Here is an 18,106-nt window from a genome sequence, read left to right on the forward strand (position 1 = left end):
AGTCCATCCCCACTCTATTCAAAACTAGAAAATGTTATATACAATATATTGTATACTAATAAAAGGGAAGATATTGAACTAAACATCTAAATACATTCAAATAACAAAGAAAATGTGTGGTACTCCTTAAAACGGTGGATTTGTAGGTATTTATGTCATGAAAGCTGGGTTTAAGCAGGAGCAGGATAAGTACAAACTGTACATCATTGGTTTCTGCTATGGAACTATCCAACTTACTGGAGATAGACTCTTATAGATAACTTAAAGTCAAAGTTTATTAAGAAGCTTAATTTTAAACATTTAAATGCTAAAAATCTTTTTTTAACTACAGATAACAGACATGTGAGATGGATGAATATCTAATTGTTTTCTTTTCCTTCTCAAAAGAAGTAGACTCAAAGCTAATTAGGGCTTCATTTGGCTAGTGCAAGTATTTTGAGCTAACACCTCAAGCAGAGCAAGCAAATAAAACCAAAAGATGAGCCAAGCTTAGAGGATAATTTGTTGTTTGAATCATGCCTTTGAAGTGCATCTTAACCACTGTTTCAGAGACATTTAAGTGGGGAAATTCAATTAGATCAAGGGTTTTGGCACCACTTTTGTGTTCTATTAAGATTACAAGCTGAGCAGCATCTTATTGTAGGTTTGGCACCAATATACATATAAACCATGTCTCCCTAAGGATTTAAAGTCTGCAATAGGAGTTTTGGAACCCAGACAGTCATTTAGAGGCAAGGGTAGACACTCAACATGGAAAATTTAGTGCTTATGGTTACGATACTCTTCAGCTTGTGCTGCTGCTGCCTCTGTTCAGCTTGTAAGTACCTTGTCAATTACTTTACCTTACTGTTAATTAGATATGTTATTAATAACAACCAGAACAATTAATTTTGTAGTATTTAAATACTAGTGGGCTCCAAATCCTTTTTTTTGGCTGTATAATATTCATTGTAACTTTACCTACTATCTTACAGATGATGGAATGACAAACAGACAGAACAACAGACGAAATTTGTTTGCAGAAAGAGAATGCTGTAAAAGACAGAGCAACTTTGTTTACATAGGGCCAGGTAAATTCCATTCACTCTCCACAATTGATTGTGTCAGGCCTACGATTCTGCATACTGGCATTATGTCTAGTAATATGAGTATAAATATTTGGGTATTGATACTCGTTAGATTTTTAATCTAATTTGTTTGTGAAAAAGCTTCCAGTAACCATCTTTTCACAAAACAAACATGGTCAGTAGGTCTTGTCTATGTCAAAAGGTTCTGAACATAACAAAACTGACACATTAAATAATGATTTGTGTTCTAGCTGTATTGATGGAGTTGTAGACAACAAATTACTATAAAGATATTTTTTTTTCTTATAGACATATCTGGCAGTCCTGTAAGTGTGGATGTTGGCCTGTGCAGGTCTCATTGTGGGGTCATTCAAAGAGTGAACACTTACAATTCTGTCTTTTCCGGACTTCCAAAGCACTCTTCAATGCTAGATTTCCTGAAAAATAAAAAGGTTAGTGAGCAAATTAATTTTCATTGTTTACATATTATATTCTTATATTTCCATTGTTATTTTAATTCATCTGAATTGTCTTTTTTATAGTAGTGTGCTTTTGTAGCCTAATGACTTTGGGTAGATTCAATTGCTAATAACATTGTAACTCTTGGGTGTTTAAAAGCAAAAATTGCACTTTTTTGGATATTTTGTGGCACAATATTTATTATAATAAAATTCTATTGTATTATTATTTAGAGCGGAAATTTTGAAATATCTGTTAAATAAAACTGAAAACCATTTTTGCTGCCCAAATACAACATTAAACTTACTTTCCTGTTTGTTCTGATTATTATGGTGCCAAATGTCCAAATTTCTGTCTTTGAGTAATTAATTTATTTACTCTACTACATAATTAGACATGTTTGTCATTTCTAGATTTGTCCCAATGTTTGTAATTCATTGCTAGTTAAACTAAACTAAACTGATGGAGCTCAACAAGAATTTTTATCATACTGCTTTGCTACATGAACATTGGCCAATTATAGATCAACTTTGAATTGTTCACTGTAAAATCTCTTAAATTCAAGCTTCTGGAAAGAGCACCATTCCAGTGCACACATGCTGCAGCACGAAGTTTGGTAGTAGACTTATTGCCTATGGGCATTACTGTGTTAAAATATATGACATGTTGTCTTAAACACACTGGTTTCATTTGCAAAATGTAAAGCCAGCCATACATTATACAATTTTCTTGTACAGTTTTCCTTTAGATTTACCAAAAATCATGTAATATGAGATCAAATCTAAACAACACTTTCAATATGTATCCAATCAGGCAGGCCCTTGCAATACATAGCTGAGGGTAAATTTAACAAAGATTGTACAGAAATAGCACAAGAAAATTGTATCAGGTATGGCCAGCCTAATGATCATGCATCTTTTAAAGGTCTTAACAAGTTGTGTCTTTTCATTTAAACACGTGAGAAATTACACCTTCTTTAACAGTTTTTTTTTTTTTTTGCAGTTGCGAGAGAGGGTTCCAGATATACCTTCTCCATCTGGTTCAGAGCCTTCATGTCCAAGTCAGTCCAGCTGCCAACCTACAAAAGTCACTATAGAAAGGGTCCTTCTGTTCCAGGGAATTCAAGAAATTGCAGTCATTGAGGATTGTCAATGCACTCCCATTCCACAGGAGTGTATCCGAATGCCATTTCTGAAGACCTTCTTCCCAGACACCCCCTTTGAGTCTACAATTGATGTTGGCAAATGTTCCACTCCTGATGTTTCTACAGGTAAATTAAAAACAGTAAATAGTAATCTTTTTTATAAAACGAAAATGTGAAAAACACACGCCCAGGGGAAAGGAGAATGTGGGATTCACAAAGAAAGATTTTATTTGTTGAATTTGCTGGGTTTGCCTGATTCTTGGTTCATTTTGCTTACTCCTGTTTGGTATTTGAATACTATTGGAGTTATTTATTAAAACTGGAGAGTGCAAAACCTGGTGCAGCTCTGCATAGAAACCAATCAGCTTCCAGCTTTTACTGTCAAAGCTTAACTGAACAATCTAAAGTTAGAAGCTGATTGAATACCATGCACAGCTGCACCAGATTCTGAGTGCTCTAGTTTTAGAAAATCTCCCCCAATAGGTAATATTATGTTTATTCATGAACACTAATTTGCACTGTAGATAAGCAAAACATAGCATATATATATATACTGTATTAATGTATATATGTATATTATATTCATTTGTAATGTATACACATTCATTAGACATTTAACTCAGCTGCTATATCTACATATCACCCCAATATTTCAATTAGCACAAAGCAAGTATGCAGTGAACTTAAATATGTAACTAGTGGAAAATGTTATGTTTTTGCTTCCATGGCAATCATATTAAATAAATGTTTCATGATTTAATATTTTACAGGATTTTGGTGTGCTCCAACCAAATTTGGCACAACAGTTATTGAAAATCCAAATGGAGCAGAAGTTGTTCAGACAGTGGAAACCTGTGATATGAAAGAGAATTGTTACAGAGTATCCTATATGGAATACTACTATGAGATTGTTCAAAACCACAAAGGTGTTGTTGAAGAATTGCTAAAGGTAAGATTTAAAAGTGATAACATGCCATTTTGAAAGTGTTTATTTGGTTAATGGTCTGCAGTGTCATTTTGTAACTCTTGCCAACTCCACTATTACCTAGAAAACTAAAGGTTCAAACTGTATTGACTCTTTTTTATTTATTTACTTCACCACTTTCTTTGCAGAACTACACATTGGCCACTTTTGTTTTGTATGCAAATGGACTAATTTGCAATTTTCTGAGTTCATTATTCTTGAAGCTAATACAATGCAGTTTCCAGCATTCTTGGCATACTTTGTGGAGGTCCACCCCAAATTATTAAATGACTGTACTATAAAAATTCATATATCGATCTTCCATTTATGAAAATTGTGAAGTTCTAATTTTGCCAGCAGTTTGTAAGAGGGCTGTTAACATATAAAAGTGTGCTGCTGCATCATTCTGAGTTTATTTATTCAATTCTCCACTTTCTTTTCAACAATTGAAAAGTATATCTCTCTTTGTCTCCAGTTTTTGCAAAAGATTTACACTTTCTGTTAAGCAGCATTTATAAGTTCTAAACGTTCTGCTACTCATCAGTTCACCACTTTTGAATTATTATTATACAGTATTTATAAAGAGCCAATAGTTCGCTCAGCGCTGTACATTACAATGGGGGACAGAACAATAACAATACAATACAATGCAAAACATGAGGGGATAGAGGGCCCTGCTCTTTCGAGCTTACAATCTAGGAGGGAGGGGATGGTGGCACAGGAGGAGAAAGCTGTGGGGGATGGAGTGGTAGGAAGAGTGGAGGAGGTCGGCAAGTTAGCAGGGGGTGGGGTAGGCTCCCTGAAGAGGTGGGTTTTCAGGGTGCATGAGGCCATCCTTTAAAACAGGTTCACCACTTTTAATTAGGTAGTTTTAACAACACATCAGTTTCAATCTTCCATTTTTTACTATATTGCATTAAACTCAAAGTACAATTTGGTGTTTTCAAATTATGTTTCTCCTAAATTAGCATTTGTTTTAAGAAATTTGAAGAAAATCGTGTGCATATTTTACTGAAAATTGCAAACACAAAAACTGATGTCTTAGTTCAGTTCTTAATTCCATTTTTATAAACAGTCCTTAATGTGTTATGATGCACTATCTGTGCTATTCACATTAAAGTGTACCTCTGGCTAAATACTTTTTGTAGCTTTGGATAGATTAGGGAGAGTTAGAACTTCTGCAATAATTGTATTGTTATCTGTGTATCCACTGAGGAGATTTGCCTTTTCTGTTTGCCCTGATGATCGTTTTCACTGGGACATTGAATCATGTGAAATTTAGTACTTTACACTTGTAGCTGACATAGGAGATCAGGAGGAATCTTTCAAGGGAGACACCTATTTTGCTGACAACTAAGAGGAGTTTCTCTCACTTTTAAAAGATTTTCATTCAATTTTTGATGTCTCTGTAAGTAAAGGCAATTTCTGTACTTGGAAGAAAGACAAAAATTCCTCTATGTAAAACTAAAAAAGTACAGATAAACTTTAAATTCTTTATAAAGCCGTCTAGGATAATAATACATTAACTTTATGTAGAGAGCAAATTAGCACATTGGTGTATTTATAAATGCACAACACAATGTATTTATAAATGCACAACACCAAAAGTATAACAAGCTGTATATTAAAATAAAATATGCATAAGAGGTACATGGTATAAATGCAGGCAATTGACAATTAATTAAATTTCTTTTTCAGTAGTTTTTATTAAACGTTTTTAATATTCACTTTAAAGGACTTTTCATTAACACATTGAATACAAAGGCTGGTTAATTGCTATACAAAGAGACAAAGCCACAGCTTGATGTTTAAATCTTGCTATTCACACTCATTGACATGCAAACTAGTTTCTACTGTTTCTGCCTTTTGTTCAACTTTTGGGAATGTGAATAGGGATAAGGAAGTATTCTTTGTTTTAATTTGTTTTTCAATCTTCTAGGAAATTGATGTGGGAAGGTGTTTAGGAAGCTGTTCAACAGGAAGTCACTGTTTTCTCAGGTAAGTACAACTGGTTTAATTTTTCTTTTTAACCAGCTTAGAACTTCTTTGTTAGGTGTGAACAGAAACACACCAATATTGGGAGGAAAATGATGCTTCCATACATCCTAAAATTAACAAGCACAGCAAAATGACCTGAAGGTTACATTGTATTTGATGGAAATATATTACAAGTATACTGGACGTCAAAGTGGAATTTTCTGTACATGTACAGTAATTCCACTTTGACTTCCAGTATACTTGTAATATGTTTCCTAATATATCATGATCCTATAAAATGAGGAGGTGACATCCAAATGTTTCTATACAGGTGTAGATGGAGAATGAAGGCAGGATTACAAAGTGTGTTAGCTGGTCAAGTTTCACTTAATAACAGTGATGGTTAAATTACACACTGTGGCATGCATTCCCATTTCTGATGGCAACCGTTTGTGTGTATCCTGGTAGTTTGAGAACACCTTTACACCTTTGCTAACAGAAGGGTGTGTTTTTCTTTACAATAGAAAAGAAGCATACTACCGTATTTTTCGCCGTATAAGACGCACCTGACCATAAGACGCACCTAGGTTTTAGAGGCAGAAAACAGGAAAAAAAAATTCTGAACTAATGGACTGCAGACACAGTACAGGAGATGACCAGAGACTGCGGACAGCACAGGGATGACCAGAGACTGCGGACAGCACAGGGATGACCAGAGACTGCGGACAGCACAGGGATGACCAGAGACTGCGGACAGCACAGGGATGACCAGAGACTGCGGACAGCACAGGGATGACCAGAGACTGCGGACAGCACAGGGATGACCAGAGACTGCGGACAGCACAGGGATGACCAGAGACTGCGGACAGCACAGGGATGACCAGAGACTGCGGACAGCACAGGGATGACCAGAGACTGCGGACAGCACAGGGATGACCAGAGTCTGCGGACAGCACAGGGATGACCAGAGACTGCGGACAGTACAGATGACTGCTGACCTTTGGGGAAGTGGGGAGCGGGTACCTGAATTTGACAGGTACCCGCTCTTACTTCCGCAGAGTTTTTGTTTGATCTTACCTGTTCCTCGATCCAGCCGCGCGCTGTCTTCCCGGCTTCTGTAATGGCGCTCGGCATGACAGCCGGGTGCCCAGTGCGCATGAGCGAGAAGCACTTGCACTTTGTGATTGGTCCGGCGGCTTCTGGGATCTGTCATGTGTCCCAGGTACCGCCTTACCATTCACAAAGCGCACCGCTTCTCGCGCATGCGCACTGGGCACCCGGCTGTCATGCTCAGTGCCCACACTACAGAAGCCGGGAAGACAGCATGCCGCTGGATAGAGGAACAGGTAAGGTCCCGCTGCAGAGCTGAGCGGCCGGCCCGGTATTCTGACACGGCCGCGGTGGAAATACCGGACCGGCCACTCCATATTCGCCTTATAAGACGCACAGACATTTCCCCCCAGTTTTGGGGAAGAAAAAGTGCGTCTTATACGGCGAAAAATACGGTAATTGTCATTAGGCATGGTAGCTTAGTGTTGATGTCAAGTGAATGAGTCAAGCTTTTTAGGAATTTATGAGAGAGAGAGAGAGAGAGAATGTTTTGTGCTGCTGTTTGTTAATGCTGATTGGATGTTGGTTGCTCTTCTCAGGCTATATTGAGGAGAGGTCTCTATGATGTTATAGGCTCTGACAAAGAGAGTAGGTTCTTCAAAACATGTAAGCTATAGACATGCAACACAGTTTGAGAGGTGCTCTTCTCAGGCTATGTTTCTTGGGGGCATCAGATGTTGTGGCTGCATTAATCTTACCTTTCTTTCCATTTTCTTTTCCTAATCCTGCTAATAACACACTTTCTGTTCTAGGGTGACAAAGCTCACTCACTGAATAGTGTCTATGGAAAAGCAGTGATGCCACCATGTTATAATCTCCTCTTCTCCTCTTTTTCAATAACATAAATCTATCCTCAGAGTAAGGGTTAACTATCTGTTCAAAAATAGCTGGGAATAATGTAAATGGTCTGTAGGGGCAAAGAACACAGATAGCTAGCAAGTTTTCAGGGAAGATCAACAGATTTTTGTTTTTGCACTTTTAATGGTATATTTAAATTTCTTTTGGATTTTGCAATTTCCCTTTGAGATTCATAAAGTATTCTGAATCAGTATCTAAATCAGAATTCCTGAGAAACTAAAAGACTAGCCTTCACTGCAAGAGTGAAATGCTCATTTTTGTTCAGAGGAACATTAAAAAGCACTTTTACTTACCTTATCCCTCACAAAGGAAAACAACAATAAAAAGTAGTATCAGCAATTACAGTCTCTCTGCTGTGGCCAAGGGAGGTTCCCTCTCAGCCAGGGAAGTCAGTAATATCAGGAAATTACCTACACAGTCAAATCTGAAATAAGACTACTCTGGGCAACAAATAAGTATAAGTATTTTATTGCTGGTATGATCGTTTATGGTAGAAGGTACCACAGGCTTTAGGTCCATTTAGCTGCATAGAGATTTTACATATGTTGCCTATGATTAGATAGCAGTTCTAGCTGGAAAATGTAGTTAAGCATTCAGAAAAGTACTGTCAGTGTATATGACTTCAAACAAACAAATTTCCAGTCATACTTTCAATTAAATGAAATGTTTCGAAAACGTTATTGCACTATTTTACTAAATAAGTATGTATGACACTTTTTGGAAGTGTCAAATTATCCTGAAAGTAATGTAATTATCTAACAAATCAATTTATTATATTTTCAGGGACTATCGTAACATGCATCATTGCCTAGTATGGGCTGAAGGTGCAGGCAATGCATGTATGCCCCAGGAATATGAAACGCATAACTTCAGGAGCAGAAACGGACATATACGTGCAGTACTTTCAATTAAAACCTGCAAATGTCAGACCTAAAAACTGAAATTTTCAAGGACTCATTTTGAAAGAGGATATGAATTCACAATAGCCCCATAAAGCTCAGTTATAGCTATCAATAGTAAATGTTCTCAGTAATAACTTTGATGAAATATTAACTTAGAGTGGCCATATGGGGCTTTGGTAATTGCAAGAAATATGCGAGACGTGAGCATAACTTATAAAGATTTGGCTGTTTTATTGTTTCAGAAAATCTGTTCGATAATCTTTCACTTTTCACCTTTGTTAAAGTAACAACCTTTTCACCATGTGTGTACAAGATTGCAATGTAAGTCATAGTTTACAGAACATTGTATCACTGCATGATTAATGCAAAGACAGCATTCTCAATTGAGATCTACCCATCTATGACTACCTCCAGAGTGTCCATAATAGGCACAGTCCTGCCTAAATTATGTATTGTAATGTAATGCTCAAGCAAAGATCTGGGTAATTATGAATATCTATGGGGGTATGAGTGGTTCTGTCTATCGAAAAAAGGAATGTTCCAAGTCCTGCTTCAGCATTTGAGATATCTCATTCTACAACCCCTATCACAGGAAGAAATCTGCTTGCCTATGGCCAACTTTAGTTTAGACACATGAAGTCTGGTTATGCAACAGTAACCACCAAGGAAGTGCATGGAAATCTCGCTAACAGGCACAGAGAAAGAGATGATTAAAAAAAATCAAGAGCTTTAACCCTTTCCTATTCTACTAAAAGTGCATTTATCCTAAAATTAGAAGGAGGCACTAACATTAAATAGTAATGTAACTTATTTTTATGTAGCATTACATTAGTGCCCTAAGTTATGAATCACCACCCTCTTTTGCTCCAAAGTATAGCACTTCTAAACAAGTACCTACACTACGTAGAATTTTCAGGACTAGGTTGAAAACAAACATCCCAGAAAAGGAGCATTGTTCGAAATGATCATGAATCCCTTAAGACTGCCCTAGTCAGTGGTTACGTGGTTAGCACTTCTGCCCAGCAGCAGTGGGATCTTCAGTTCAAATCCCAACCATGGCACTACCTGCCTAGAGTTTGCATGTTCTCCCTGTACCTACATGGGTTTCCGCTGGGTACTCTGGTTTCCTCCCACAGTCCAAAGACATGCTGGTAGGTCAATTGGCTCCTGTCTAAATTGGTCCTAGTACGTGTCTGTATGAATGTGAGTTAGAGACCTTAGATTGTACACTCCTTGAGGGTTAGGGACTGATCTGAATGTAAAATATGTGTTCAGCTCTGTGTAAATTAACGGCACTATATAAGTACCTGTAAGAATAGTCTAGAATTAAAAATCAAGCAATCCAAACTGAAAATGAAAACCTTACCTAGAAAACATAAAAACTATGGTTTCTTTAGAGTTTTATGTTCTTAGCAATAAATACAGACAATTAATATTTGTATATCATTCCAAATTAAATCTCTGTACAGTGCGAACATTTCAAAGAGTTGTTTTTTTCCTTTGAATACTATACAACCTCATCACCAACACCAAGCCACTTACTTATGACAGCCACAGCCTGCTTTGATGTTTACATCCTCCATCCTATATTACATGCTACGTTGGCACAGGGGCTGTTTGATGAGCTGCCTCCCAAGAGTGGAGACACTCAGAAAAAACTAACTACTAAGGCATTTTCATGTTTCAGTGAGGAAGATTTCACCAGAGGATGAAAAAACATTGAAGCAAGCTGCTGTTGTCCTACTCAAGTAAGTAAGCGTCTTGGAGAAGAGCGGGAGCTGGGGATTGGATAGTATTGGATGGAGGGTGGGTAACTGTAATTTTAGCAGTGTTTTGCTGCTTTGTGTATTTAAAAGAAATACATTGCCTTGAACATCAAAATTCTTGGCAACACACTCAAAATATAACAATCAACTTGGAACTTTAGTAAGCAGATCCTATTCAAAACAATACATTTTGCTTGTCCATGCATATTGACTGCACCATATTGAAGCAAAAAGCATGTTCATTCATGAAGTGTGAATAAGTCCTAAGGGCTTTGTCTTTTTTTGTAGCTTTAGTATAGAAACCATAGATAAGTTTTCATTAAAGAGATAGATGGAAAGGGCGTGAAACTGCTTTAGGTATGACATTCATGCACCTGTCAATCATTTCTGACACAATGAAATGTCAGCCCTTACTGACAAGCAAAGCTCTGACACCTCCGGTTAGTGTTAAAATCTGCCAGTCTCCCAATGCCACAATCCAAATAGCCATTCAATATGAGGGATATCCTTACTGGCCAATTTAACCACTTGCCCTCTAGAGGATTTACCCCCCCCCCCCCCTTAATGACCAGGTCTCTTTTTGCTACTGCACTAATTCAACTGATAATTGCGTGGTCATACAATGCTGTACCCAAACAAAATTTACGTTCCTTTGTTTCACACAAATAGAGCTTTCTTTTGGTGGTATTTGATCACCTGTGTGCTTTTTATTTTTTGCGCTATAAAAAAAAAAGACCAAAAAGTTTGAAGAAAAACAATATTTTTTACTTTCGGCTTTAAAAAACATATAGTATAAATCACAACATCTACTCTTAACCACAATATTCTCACAAAGGACATATCACTTAAAACACCCATGCATCCAAGCCACTCTTCAAGCTTGGAAAGATCTTTTATCCACAGATTACGTAGACTCCAAACAACTCCATACCCCACTCAACATACTACACTCCATTACGCCCTCATTAGATTTAACCCAGTGGGAAAAACGAAACATACATCACATATCAGATCTCTACAAAAATAACATCCTACACTCATTTCAATATCTTCACACCAAATTTAGCCTCCCGGCCGCTGAATATTTCACCTACCTATGAATCATCCACTGCATCCGAATGTACAACATACCCCAAACCATAACAATCCCGGCTACAGCCTACACTTATTTCTCCAAACCGCATTACCCAAGGAAAGGCATTTCCACCTTCTACAAATATTTAACAGACCTACAATTTACCTTAAAGTCTACCTCTTTATACAACTGGGAAAAAACCCTAGCGGAAACCATCCCTACCCACTCATGGACTACCGCATTTAACTACACTTACAAATCCTCTCACTGCAGCTCACATTGGGAATCTTATTTGATAATACTTCATCAATGGTACCTAACCCATGCCAGACTTGCCATTTTCTATCCAAAACACTCCCCCTCTTGTTGGAGACAATGCGGGGACGTAAGTTCCACTCTTCACATACTTTGGTCTTGCAAATCTATTAAATCCTTTTGGAATAGCGTATTCCAACTAATAGCCAAAATCTCCAAAATAATGATAAACCCCAATCCGGCACTTGCACTTCTACACATCGGGATTAACAAATTCCCATATACCTCTCGTACCATCATGGTTCGCATTCTTTTTGCAGCAAAACTAAACATAACCCGACTCTGGAATACCACCACAGCCCCTTCCTTTCAATCGCTAATCTCAGATCTTAACTTCCAATGCGAAATGGAAAAAAGACTGGCCACTAATAACTCCACCCAGCATAAGTTTTATTCTCTATGGTCTAACTGGTTACAAAATCCTAACTGCTCCGTAAAACCCTGATACTGTACAAACAATCGCACAAACTATCCACGTCAGACTGGTACTTCTCCCCCATCCTCACACAACCTATCCTCCCCCCCTCTACTATCCTCCCCCCCTCTACTACCCCCCTGTTTAATCCCCCTCAATACCTACTACACCTCCCCATGGTTCAGTCCACCCCAAGCATACCTCTGATGTTTATGCCGCAACTATAACTCCGACCCCAGCCAAAAGGTGGGGTAACTGTCTAATAAAGCTGTATTGTATGCATACATTCTAAACTGAACCAAATGTTTATCTCTGTTAAAAAATTTTCTTGAAAACCTTCCTAAAAAATGATTGAAATTAAAAATATATAGTAAACTCAAAGTTAGTTATAAATTTAGGCCAAAATGTATTCTGCTACGTTTTTGGTAAAAAAAATCCTAATAAGTGTATATTGATTGCTTTGTGTGAAAGTTATAGCATCTACAAACTATGGTATAGATACTGCAATTTACACCATTTTTTTGCTATACAGCGCTGCACTAGTTTAATGGACAATTGCGCGGTCATGCAATAGGGTACATAACTAAAATTTATGTCCTTTTTTCACACTAATAGAGCTTTCTTTTGGTGGTATTTGATCACCTGTGCGCTTTTTATTTTCTGCGCTATAAACAAAAATATTTTGAAGAAAAACATTTTTTTAAAAAAAAAAGATATTTTCTCATTTCGGGGAGAGGAAGGGATATAATATACAAAGTGCCAACATCCCTAACAAATACAAGGGGGGGAAAGTCCTCTTTTTTGATGGGACTTTAATGGCACAATTTACTTGTATGATAAATTTCAACAATGCAAAAGAGATTTTTTATAAAAACAGTATGAAATGTTATTTTTACAATCTTCAAAAATAATATAAAGCTACAATACATATTGCGGCGGTGTCATCAGAAATGGTATTGCAAATCTAATCATGGACAATGCATGGTTCGATTTTGACGCGTTTCCAGATCAACAAAAATCTCTTCTTCAAGAAGACATTACTATTATTATTATTATACAGGAGTTATATAGTGCCAACAGTTTTCTTAGCGCTTTATAATATAACGGGAGACTATACAGCAACAGTACAGTTCAATACAAGAGGATAGGAGGGCCCTGCTCCTAGGATCTTACAATCTAGGAGGGAGGGGCTAGTGGTACAAAAGGTAGTAACCAGAGGATGGGAGAAGCTCTGGAGAAGTCTGGAGACGAACATGGGAGGAGGAGACAAGGGAGCTAGAGAGTAGGAGGTCTTAAATGATTTATTGCTCACACATGCCATGGGTATATGTGGAATTACTCCCCAAAATACATTCTGCTACTTCTCCCGAGTATGGGGGTACCACATGTGAGAGACGTTTTGGCAGTCTAGCCAAGTACACTACCCCAAAATCCAATAAGCACCATCAGACTTTTAAAGGGCTTTATTTCCTCATTACACTTCCTGACTACCTATCACAGTTTCGGAAGCCCTGAAATGCCAGGATAGCACCAAACCCCCCCCCAAATGACCACTTTTTAGAAAGTAGACACCCCAAGGAATTTGATTAGAAGCATGGTGAGTATTTTGCAGATCTCGTTTGTTGCCACAAGTTTTTGAAATTTGAAGAAAAAAAAACAAAAATATTTTTTTCTTTTCTTTATTTATATTTAAAAACCTTGTGAGAAAAAATGAGATCTGCAAAATACTCGCCATGCCTCTTTATAAATTCTTTGGGGTGTCTACTTTCCAAAAAGGAGTCATTTGGGGGGGGGGGTTGGTTCCTGGCATTTCAAGGCCTTCGAAACTGTGATAGGTAGTGAGGAAGTGAAATGAGGAAGTTACGCACCTTCAGGCTTTCAAAGTTGTCATTGGATTTCAAGCTCCTGTATGTGACTAGGCTCCCAAAACGGCTCACACATGTGGTACCCCCATACTTGGTAGTAGAATGTATTTTGGGGTATAATTCCACATATAAGCATGGCTTGTGTGAGAAATATACAATTTAAATGACAACTTTGTGTAAAAAAAAAAAAATGTTTTTGTCATTTTCCAGAAACTTGTGGAAAAAAAAAAATCTTCCATGGACTCAATATGCCTCTCAGCAGATAGCTTAGGGTGTTTACTTTCCGAAAAGGGGTAATTTGGAGGTGTTTGTACTATCTTGATATTTTAGCACCTCAAGAAATGTGATGGGCAGTCAGAAAGTAAAAGCTGTGTAAATTCCATTATCTATACCATAGATTGTAGATGCTATAACTTTCATACAAAGCAATAAATATACACTTATTGGGTTTTTTTAACCAAAAACATGTAGTAGAATACATTTTGGCCTAAATTTATGATGAAATTTTAGTTTTTTGGATATTTTTTATGACAGTAATGAGAAAATATCGTTTTTTTTAAAAATAAAAAAGTTTTCTCAACTTTGTTTATAGTGCCAAAAATAAAAAGCACACAGGTGATCAAATACCACCAAAAGAAAGCTATATTTGTGTGAAAAAAAGGACATAAATTTCATTTATGTACCATATTGCATGACTGCGCAATTGTCAGTTAAACTAGTGCAGTGCTGTATAGCAAAAAAATGGCGTAAATTGCAGTATCAATACCATAGTTTGTAGACGCTATAACATTCACACGAAGCAATCAATATACACTTATTGGGATTTTTTTACCAAAAACATGAAGCAGAATACATTTTGGCCTAAATTTATAACTAATTTGAGTTTATATATTTTTTATAGCCGAAAGTAAAAAATATAATTTTTCTTCAAAATTTTCGGTCTTTTTTTGTTTATAGCACAAAAAAAAAGCGCACAGGTGATCAAATACCACCAAAAGAAAGCTCTATTTGTGTGAAAAAAGGACATAAATTTTGTTTGGGTACAGCATTGCATGACCGCGCAATTATCAGTTGAATTAATGCAGCGCAGAGTAGCAAAAAGAGGCCTGGTCATTAAGGGGGGTACATCCTCTAGAGGGCAAGTGGTTAAAGATAAGAATACAGTCCCTACCATAAAACAGGGTGGAGACTCACTGAAGTTTTGGGGTTGCTTTGCTGCTTCAGGCACTGGATGTTTTTAATGTTATGAATTCTGAAGACTACCAAATTATTCTGGGGTGCAATGTTGAGCCCAGTGTCAGAAAGTTGGGTCTCTGTCAGAGGTCGTGGGTCTTACAGCAGGACAATGACCCAAAGCATGTGTCGAAAGCACCCAGAAATGGTTTCAGACAAAGTGCTGGAGAGTGCTGAACTAGCCAGCAATGAGGCCGGATCTCAATCTCATAGAGCACCTGTGGAAAGATCTCAAAACAGCTTTTAAAAAAAGTAACTCTTCCAGTCTGAGAGACCTGAAGCAGTTGGTGAAAGAAGAGTGGTCCAAAATTCCAGTAGAGGTGTAAGAAACTCATTGATGGTTACAGGAAGCGATTGATTTCAGTTATATTTTCCAAGGGGTGTGCTATAAAATATTAAATTGAGGGTGCCAATAATTTTGTACAGCCAATTTTTGGAGTTTTGCGTGGCATGTGTCCGATTTGGATTTTTGTTTCTCCACTTTTTTGTTTCATACCAATACAAACAAAAGAAATAAACATGAGAATGCCTAAACATTTGTAATTTCAACAATTTTCTGGGTGAAGTGGTGCATTTTCTGACAGAAATGAAGGAGTGCCAACAGGGGCGGACTGACAACCCATGGGGCCCCCGGGCAATAGGGGATCATGGGGCCCCTGTGTCCTTGCCCAAACTCAAAAAAGCCTATGATAAAGGTACCAGGGTCATCTCATGGGGCCCCCTACTGACCCCGGTCGCTCGGGCAGTGCCCGAGTTTCCAAATGGTCAATCTGCCCCTGGGTGCCAATATTTTTGGACATGACTGTAGAAGTGAATGTAATGTAAGCTATATATCTGATGCTGGCACTGGTTGTGTACCAGGAAATGTCAGCGTGGTAACTGTTTTTATGTTTTCAATGAATATATGGTGTTATACCATAAAAACATGCCAATTGTTTTACTCCCTCCTTTTTTTAGGCAGCCTTTGAAGAGTATAAAAATAAACCACTAAAAAGCCAGGCTAAAAACAACAATATACACAAATCCTGGCAAAATGTAATTGAAAAAGGAATAAAAAAGAAGCTGCACCCCCTGATATATGGTTCTTAAAACTGAGATATTATAAGTAGCACTTGTAGATTAGAAAAGTCCATAAATCAATTATAAAGCCTCCCAATCTATTGTACTACACTTCAGCGCAAGACTCTTCTTTAACATACCTTCCACCACCATATTTCAGTTCAAGTAGTGAGATTCTTCTGTGGCACAATGTCCTCCACCAAACATGTCAAAGCCTCTCACCAGAAGTTGGAGCTCAGGATGAAGGAGGTTATGACTAAGGCCCAGGATTTGTGGGACTGAAACGCATCAAACTTTACACTCATGTCTTGATGGATAACTAATAAAGTACTGCAATTTTACTTCATTCCGTGTCGGTGCTGGACTTTCATTTTTCTCATGGCCTTCCATGGTATGTACAGCGTTGTCCTGGCTTAGGACATAAACACACCTTTATCCAACAGCTAATGAAAAATTGAGGGTTTACAGCATCATAACCTTTTCTTTAGAAGAAGATTCCTATCTTGCTCCCAATCGGGTCAATGCTCCAATATCCATCTGATAGATAAAAAAGAAAACAAGGCTCCAGGTGATTCAAGTAATCTAGGTGATTTATTAATAAAAACAAACAAATAATTCCATACAAATTGAATATAAAAATGCATATGAAATTGCAGCAATAGAGAACAAAAAAATGTGATGACGTCCATGTCATATGCTCTGCCCTACACATTTTGTCATCAAAGGAAGCTGTCAGGGTCTATGATGAAAGAGAAGTTTCAGTACTTGTGGTGAAATGTAAAACAATGGATTGGAGGATTTACCATTGGTTTTGGGACTTTTTTTTATTTTGGAAGAGCTACTTCTATTATCTTAAGCCATTGAAAAGTGCATAGCAATTAGTCCATTGGAGGCTGTGTTTGTGAAGTAAAAGATTTTTACTCACTTAAAGCGGAGTTCCATCCAAAAGGGGAAGTTCCGCTTTAATGCTTTGTACCCCGCTCCCCATTAAGGATTGGCAGCTTTGGGGAATGGGTACCCGAATTTGACAGGTACCCGCTCCCACTTCCACTGCGATCGCCTAGGTGATCAGAAGTGGAAGTTGTATTCCCCCCCCCCCCTGTAGTCTTCTGGGACACGTGACAGGTCCCAGAAGACTACGGGGCCATTCACAAAGCGCAGCGCTTCTCGCGCATGCGCAGTGAGCACCGGGATGTGAAGCCGTAGGCTGTCACAGCCGGTTGCCCACACAGTAAAAATGCCAGTGCCAGGGAGAGAAGACGGCCAGTGAAACCAGCGGTGGTGAGTACACTGCTGGACCGAGGGACAGGTAAGTGGCTGTATTTAAAAAGTCATCAGCTACAAGTTTTTGTAGCTGCTGACTTTTTTTTTCAGCTGGAACTCCACTTTAAGTGTTTCTGTTCCAATCACCAGGGCAAAAGTGCACACAGGGTTTACACTAGGAATGCTTAGACATTCATCTTGATTTATGGACACTTATTACAACTTTCTGCATTAATACCTAGGGGGAGATTTACTAAAACTGGTGCACATAGAATCTGGTGCAGCTGTGCATAGACATGTGCAGAACAAAAAAGTTTGTTTACTTTCGGATCGATTCATTAAGTTACTAATTTTGTTTTCTTGCATTCGTAACAAAATTTGTTTTGTTTAGTTTTGTTGTTTCCTTTGTTCATTTTCAATCAGATTCAAATGTGTCCAATGGATTCCTATTCAAATTGAGTTTGAATAGAAAATATCGAATCGATCTAAATTCATTGTGAAGAATAGCTGGTCCTATTCTATTCTATTTGAAATTCGAAAGACTGTTATATTCTTGCTATTCTATTTCTTTATTCTATCCTATTATTTTCTATTCTATTTTCTTTTCTATTCAATTCTTTATTTTTTGTTCCAT

At 37.6% G+C, this 18,106-nt stretch overlaps 1 protein-coding gene across 1 annotated transcript; it reads left to right on the plus strand.

Moving 5' to 3' along the window:
- Window positions 1-750: 750 nt before the first annotated feature.
- Window positions 751-8,554, plus strand: LOC149448745 (uncharacterized). Its single transcript, XM_089694303.1, has 7 exons — window positions 751-817; window positions 975-1,070; window positions 1,377-1,519; window positions 2,529-2,796; window positions 3,441-3,619; window positions 5,574-5,632; window positions 8,363-8,554. The coding sequence occupies exons 1-7, from the start codon at window positions 751-753 to the stop codon at window positions 8,511-8,513; spliced, it is 963 nt and encodes a 320-aa protein (XP_089550429.1). The 3' UTR covers window positions 8,514-8,554.
- The last annotated feature ends 9,552 nt before the right edge of the window (window positions 8,555-18,106 follow it).

This window comes from Staurois parvus, unplaced genomic scaffold (genome assembly GCF_062004578.1).
Source record: "Staurois parvus isolate SC_StPar_1 unplaced genomic scaffold, SC_StPar_1.0 ptg000659l, whole genome shotgun sequence".
Taxonomy (NCBI): Eukaryota; Metazoa; Chordata; class Amphibia; order Anura; family Ranidae; genus Staurois; species Staurois parvus.